Source organism: Osmia bicornis, chromosome 1 (genome assembly GCF_907164935.1).
Source record: "Osmia bicornis bicornis chromosome 1, iOsmBic2.1, whole genome shotgun sequence".
In the NCBI taxonomy this organism is placed as follows: domain Eukaryota; kingdom Metazoa; phylum Arthropoda; class Insecta; order Hymenoptera; family Megachilidae; genus Osmia; species Osmia bicornis.
The window spans coordinates 3,644,014-3,650,476 of NC_060216.1; the positions used below are offsets into that span (position 1 = coordinate 3,644,014).

Consider the following 6,463-nt stretch of genomic DNA (forward strand, 5'->3'; position numbering starts at 1 on the left):
TAGAACAATAAATGCAAGCTGTAATTATTTCAGATATTTTAACGTAAAAGAATCTTCATTTCATATAAAATAGTGTCATATTGAAGTCCAGGATGTTGAGGTGTATGAACACTTTTTTCGGTCATTGTATAGTTCCTTCATACATGTACATAAATTATGGAAAAAAATATTATCAATATTTTCTTTTTTTAGATTTGAAATGATTTCTGATCATCTTGCTGAAATAGAAAATATGTACATCGATTAAGTTGGAGACTCTTCAAGGGCCCATAAATAACCTCCCTCTACGCACCAAACATTCGTGACAGCCACCACTTTCCTCAACTTTCTAGCCAATCAAAATCGCATTTTACATACCCCTGTACCCAAAGGAACCAATACCGTGTTTCCTCAAGTCGACGTTTTACCAAAATTTTAGTTTCTAGTTACAAGACATTCAACTATCACATCAACAGTATCTACGAAGCGATCTATAGAAAGTAAGGATTAAACTTGTATTAAGTTTAACAAATGTGTCAGTTTAACAAAGTGAAAAAAACTGTGAATCTAGGATTCTAATAATCCTTTATTAATATATAACTTTCTTAACAGAAATTAACCATGGGAATGTACAATTCAAAAGTTGAGGAAGCAAGTGCGGAGCCGGCGATTGCGGAGCCGGCGATTGAGGGGCCGGCGATTGAGGGGCCGGCGATTGAGGGGCCGGCGATTGAGGGGCCGGCGAATCTTCAGCCGGTGAATCTTCAGCCGGTGATTGCGGGGCCGCTGAATCTTGAGGTTTCAGTTGTGGAGCCAGTGGAGGCCCGTGTAAAGGTACATTATTATTACATATACAAAGTGTCATGTACAATTACATGACATCCTCCATACAACTGAGTAATGAGTGTACGTGCTATGTACTTTTCTCGATATACTTTTATACATTTCGTTTGTGTGTAAATTATGTGTTATGAATGTTTTTCATAATAAACCTTTCTGTGCCTTGTGTATATGTATTTTATTAATCTTGTAATTTTATATGAATTTTAGAAAATAACAGAAGCAGCTCGCCGCCAGGCGAATAGAAAATTGCGGAAAATGAAAACGGCATTACGACAACAGAGGAAAGATGCACCTCCGTCCGCCCCCCTCTACGCATCTCCGCCGGCAGCCGTCTACGCACCTACGCCGGCCTCGATGTACGTATCTCCGCCGGCACCCGTCTACGCACCTGTGCCGGCCTCCATGTACACATCTCCGCCGGCACCCGTCTACGCACCTACGCCGGCCACAATGTACGCATCTACGCACCCAATTTATGGGATGCCGCTGCACCGAATGTACTTCAATAATTAATATTAAAAAAAAATGTTTCTAAAATACACTTTTTTTCTTTTAAATACCTGTCCCACATTATATTTTAAAAATACAATTATTATTTATCATTACTGCATGCATAAATTGCATTTTCTGTTCACTTCGTACGAACGTCTTACTTTTCTGAAATTAAAATCATTTTTTCAACAGAAAAATCATGTCCGCATCTAGAAATTGAGTGGAGCTCGATAAAGTAAAAGATCTCGCGGCATTGCTTTGACATGTATTTGTCTCACGATCAGTTTATTTCGTTGCGCGTATTCTCTTTCTTTGTCTACTGAGATATGACAACGCTGTGCTGAAGGCTGTAAGCAAAGGGGTACAATCCTGGATATCGAAGCAATCTTCCGTTACCATCAACGCGTGTTACACTTCTCTAGTGCGAAGTGTTTCACATTTTTATATTAGGATAGAGCAGATGGCGCTCGTTCTCGAGGCACAAATTCACGAGCCTTTGAGAACAAAGGCATGTCCAGTCTTCTACTATCTATAGTCACTGATTGATACCTACGGTAATAATTAATTGAATATTTTCAAAAGTGCTGCAAAGGGAGTCGTTTCTACTTCTATTATTTTATTATATTTTGTATATAATCCAAAATCAACCGCGTCTGCTTGGAGCGACCAAAAATTGTTTGTAAGAACAAACCAAACGCGTCTGCGTAGAGCGACCAATAATTGTTTTTAAAAAGTAAAACAACCGCGTCTGCGTAGAGCGACCAACAATTGTTTTTAAAAAGTAAAACAACCGCGTCTGCGTAGAGCGACCAATAATTGTTTGTAAAAACAAAACAACCGCGTCTGCGTGGAGCGACCAATAATTGTTTATAAAAATAAAACAACCGCGTCTGCGTGGAGCGACCAATAATTGTTTGTAAAAACAAATCAACCGCGTCTGCTTGGAGCGACCAAAAATTGTTTGTAAAAACAAAACAACCGCGTCTGCGTGGAGCGACCAATAATTGTTTATAAAAATAAAACAACCGTGTCTGCTTGGAGCGACCAATAATTGTTTGTAAAATAATAAACCAACCGCGTCTGCTTGGAGCAATGGGTAGACCTACAAAAAATGCATTCCGTATGAGGAAGTATCGTGCGAATGAATCTAACGAAGTCACGCAATTACGTCTTTCTAAAGAACGTGAAAGAAACGCAAAGGCACGGCGTGAAGAAACTATCGACGATCGCCGTTCGCGATTGTCTGTAAAACGAAAATACGCTTGTTCGAAAGTATCGCGCGAAACGATTGACGAAAGAGAACGTCGGCTAAGCAGAATTTATAATCGTTTAAAAAACGAATCTGCGGAGGAACGATCACGTCGTATCGAATTAATCCGCAGGCGTTTAAAAAATGAATCTGCGGAGGAACGATCACGTCGTATCGAATTAATCCGCAGGCGTTTAGCGAACGAATCTGCGTATGAAAGATCATGCCGTTTCGCATTAATACGGAGGCGTTTAGCGAACGAATCTGCGGAGGAACGATCACGCCGTTTCGCATTAATCCGCAGGCGTTTAGCGAACGAATCTGCGGAGGAACGATCACGCCGTTTCGCATTAATCCGCAGGCGTTTAGCGAACGAATCTGCGGAGGAACGATCACGCCGTTTCGCATTAATCCGCAGGCGTTTAGCGAACGAATCTGCGGAGAAACGATCACGCCGTTTCGCATTAATCCGCAGGCGTTTAGCGAACGAATCTGCGGAGCAACGATCACGCCGTATCGCATTAATCCGCACGCGTTTAGCGAACGAATCTGCCGCGGAACGATCACGCCGTTTCCGATTAATCCGCAGACGTTTAGCGAACGAATCTGCTGCGGAACGATCACGCCGTTTCCGATTAATCCACAGACGTTTAGCGAACGAATCACCTGCGGAACAATCACGTCGTATCGGATTAATCCGCTACAGTTTAGCGAACGAATCCAATGAGGAACGTACGCAACGTCTAATGGTTATGAGAAATCGCATGCGAAAAGTACTACTAAGCGAACGTGTCGAATCAAGGAATACACGTTTAAGAAATATGCGTGAACTAGCTAAGAAACGGCGAAAAGAACGTCTCCTTCAGGAAGACTACTTTAAATCGGCTATTAATATTTTTGCTAATGCACCGTGTGCAGTGTGTTACAAGACTTTATATCCGCAGCAACGTTATGCTTTACACACACACAGCCTTTCTCTAGTCTAATTCCTGCAAATCTATTGGAATCAGAGAAGATAACAACATGTTCTCGTTGCCTAAATCATCTTAAAAAACATAAAGTTCCATCACAGGCATTCTGGAATAAAATGGAACTCATGCCTGTACCTATGGAGATAACAGATTTATCGGAAATCGAGAAACAAATGTTGTGCAGAATAGTACCGTTTCTTAAAATCATGAAAATTCAGAATCGCTTCAGTCAGGATTGGTGCAAAGGTCAGGTAGTCCTATTTGCCCGCGATGTGTTCGAAGTAGCCGAGCAACTTCCACTTAGATTAAACGAAACCGGCGTAATGATTGTAGTGGAAAGCCTCGAAAATTTGGAGCGACAAAAACAATTTGAAATAGACGTTGGCAAACTTCGTGTAGCTTTACAATGGCTATTACAAAATAATGCTTTATACAAAGATGTACGACCATGTTTTTCTAATATTACCAATAACATTTCGGAAATAGCTGATGTTGTTGAAGAGCCTTGTATTGTAAGAAACGGAAAGGAAGTTGCAGAAAGAAATAACGAATCAAACAGTAGATTTACGAATGTTGAACAGAATGTAGCTATTTTACGAGGCTCGTGCCATCAAGCTAGCGATCGGTTCAGTATTGAATCTCGCGGTAGGCAATGTACTGACATAGCTGCAGTTGCTTGTGTTGCGTTTCATTTGCTCGACCCTAGTACGTGGTGTACTAGTGATGTTGATTATGTACTTTTAGTAGGAGACAAATATTACCGTGATTGCATTGATGCGCGAAGTAATCCTGACCCCAGAGAAGTCAATGTCGACTATTTAGCCGTTACCGAATTATTGCCACTCATATCATTCAATAACAACAGAGTCAATATTAACATTGGGTATGAAATGGCTGTAAATGGTCATATTGATATTGATAACGGTGATGAAGGATTTCCAAATTTAAGAAATGGTTTGATTAGGTTTTTTCAACAGTATATGTACGGAATTCTTACTGCAAATTATACATCAGTAGCCGTATCATGCAACAACCAGTCGGAAACCACCTACTATTGGTTGTTTGATTCCCATGCAAGAGGTCCAAAAGGATATAAAGCACCATTACGGGGGGCCTCATGCTGTATGAAATTTACTACTATTGATGCTTTACAGGCCACATTGCGTCGTAATTTGTATGCGAAAGATGGCAACAGCAATGTATTAAATATCTATTCATTAACACCAATAACAATTCTATCCGGAAGAAATCGATCTCCACTGGTGGAAAGAATGCAACATCTGTCAGTTGGAACCCGTCGAACAGAACCCGACGAAACACAAATTATATTCGAAACAAGCATGTTACGTTCGGTTGACGAAGGTGTTCCCAACATCGACAGTGTCGTCTCAGTCAGTAATACTAATAATAACGAAGACAATGACCCGATAGAACTGGCGAATATACATAGAAAAACAGCGCCTCCTTTGAACCTAGAGAGAGAGAGAAGGATGGAAGAACTGTGTTGGTTCTTCCTGTTCCCGGATGGAAAAAATGGATTTGGAGAGCATCGAGACATCCCAATAACACCACTGGATTACTTCCAAGCTCGTGTTCTTAGCAGTGACAAACGATTCCAACGAACAGATTATTTGTTCTTCGCATTATCTGTGGTTGAATACTACCGCGCAAAAGCTAGCATTTCAGTATCATGTAAAATGCGCCAAGGGGAGCATACTCCACAGGGATTAGTAGATAATATACATCTCACGATGAGAAACATAAGAGGATCGGCATCATACTGGAAACGCTGCTGTTCGGAATTAATCGCCATGGTCCGAAGTCTTGGACCGCCCACATGGTTTGCTACATTCTCTTGCAATGATCTGAACTAGCCAGATATGTTGAAAGCATTATTACTAGCCGATGGTCGCCCAATTACCGAAATCGAAAACCTAACTTTTGCAGATCGACTAAAGTTGGTTCAGAGATACCCTGTAGTTATCGCAAGACAATTCACGCTGCGTGTGAACGCGTTAATGCAATATTTGAGAAACTCAGATTGCCTAGGTGACGTTGTTATCGATTTTTGGCATAGAATAGAATTTCAAAACAGGGGAAGTCCACATTTGCACATGCTTCTTTGGTGTGGAAACGTACCTGATTTCCTTACCAACGAGAGCCGCCACGTTATTGAGAAAGTTGTATCTTGTTCATTAGAGGATGAAAATCAAGGTATGAGGGACATAGTTCAAAAAGTCCAAATTCATAAACATTCTGCTACATGTTACAAAGATCGTAATAATCGTTGTTGTCGTTTCGGATTCCCCAGACCTATAAGTGAAAGAACGATGTGCTTAGGTCCAGATGACACACTTGCGAACAATGGACGTTTCTGCGTACTTAAGAGAACAGGAAATGAAACCATGGTGAACAATTACAACCCAACTCTTTTAAAGCTGTGGGAAGCAAACATGGATATTCAACCGTGCGGAAATGTTACAGCTGTCGCATATTATATTGCTAAATACGCAAGTAAATGCGAGCCGCAGGACACAGGAAATATTATTAAAGAAGCAATTTTACGCGCGAAACGCCGGAGCGGCACCGTCCGCGATCAACTATTTTTGGTATCTATGGCAATTCTATCTCAACGTATGGTTTGTGCGACAGAATGTGCATATCGGTTATGCCATCTGCCCCTTAAAATGAGCTCGAGGAAAGCTGTATTTATAAACAGCTGTCGGCCTGAACAGAGATATAGAATTCTCCGATTCGAAGAAAATGAAACATCATTTTTCAATAACATATTCGATCGTTACGTAAAGAGACCAGACAATCTAGAGGATTTAAGCTTAGCTGAATTTGCTGTCCGATATGAAACAGTTTCAAGTGGATTGTGGACAGAAGAGGATGGAGAAGCAGAACTTAGAAATGACGATGAAGAAAT

General features: G+C 40.9%; 1 protein-coding gene across 1 annotated transcript; it reads left to right on the plus strand.

Moving 5' to 3' along the window:
• The first annotated feature begins 312 nt into the window (after nt 1–312).
• LOC123988159 (LIM domain-binding protein 3-like) lies at nt 313–1,335 on the plus strand. Its single transcript, XM_046287209.1, has 2 exons — nt 313–813; nt 1,030–1,335. Exons 1-2 carry the CDS (start codon nt 601–603, stop codon nt 1,333–1,335), a joined length of 519 nt encoding a protein of 172 aa, XP_046143165.1. The 5' UTR covers nt 313–600.
• Nucleotides 1,336–6,463: the final 5,128 nt, after the last annotated feature.

Excerpts from the sequence above, each read along its gene's own strand:
- LOC123988159 (XM_046287209.1), top strand. The coding sequence starts at position 601 with ATGGGAATGTACAATTCAAAAGTTGAGGAAGCAAGTGCGGAGCCGGCG. Across the intron at positions 814-1,029 it reads CAGTGGAGGCCCGTGTAAAG|AAAATAACAGAAGCAGCTCG; the intron begins GTACATTATTAT and ends TATGAATTTTAG.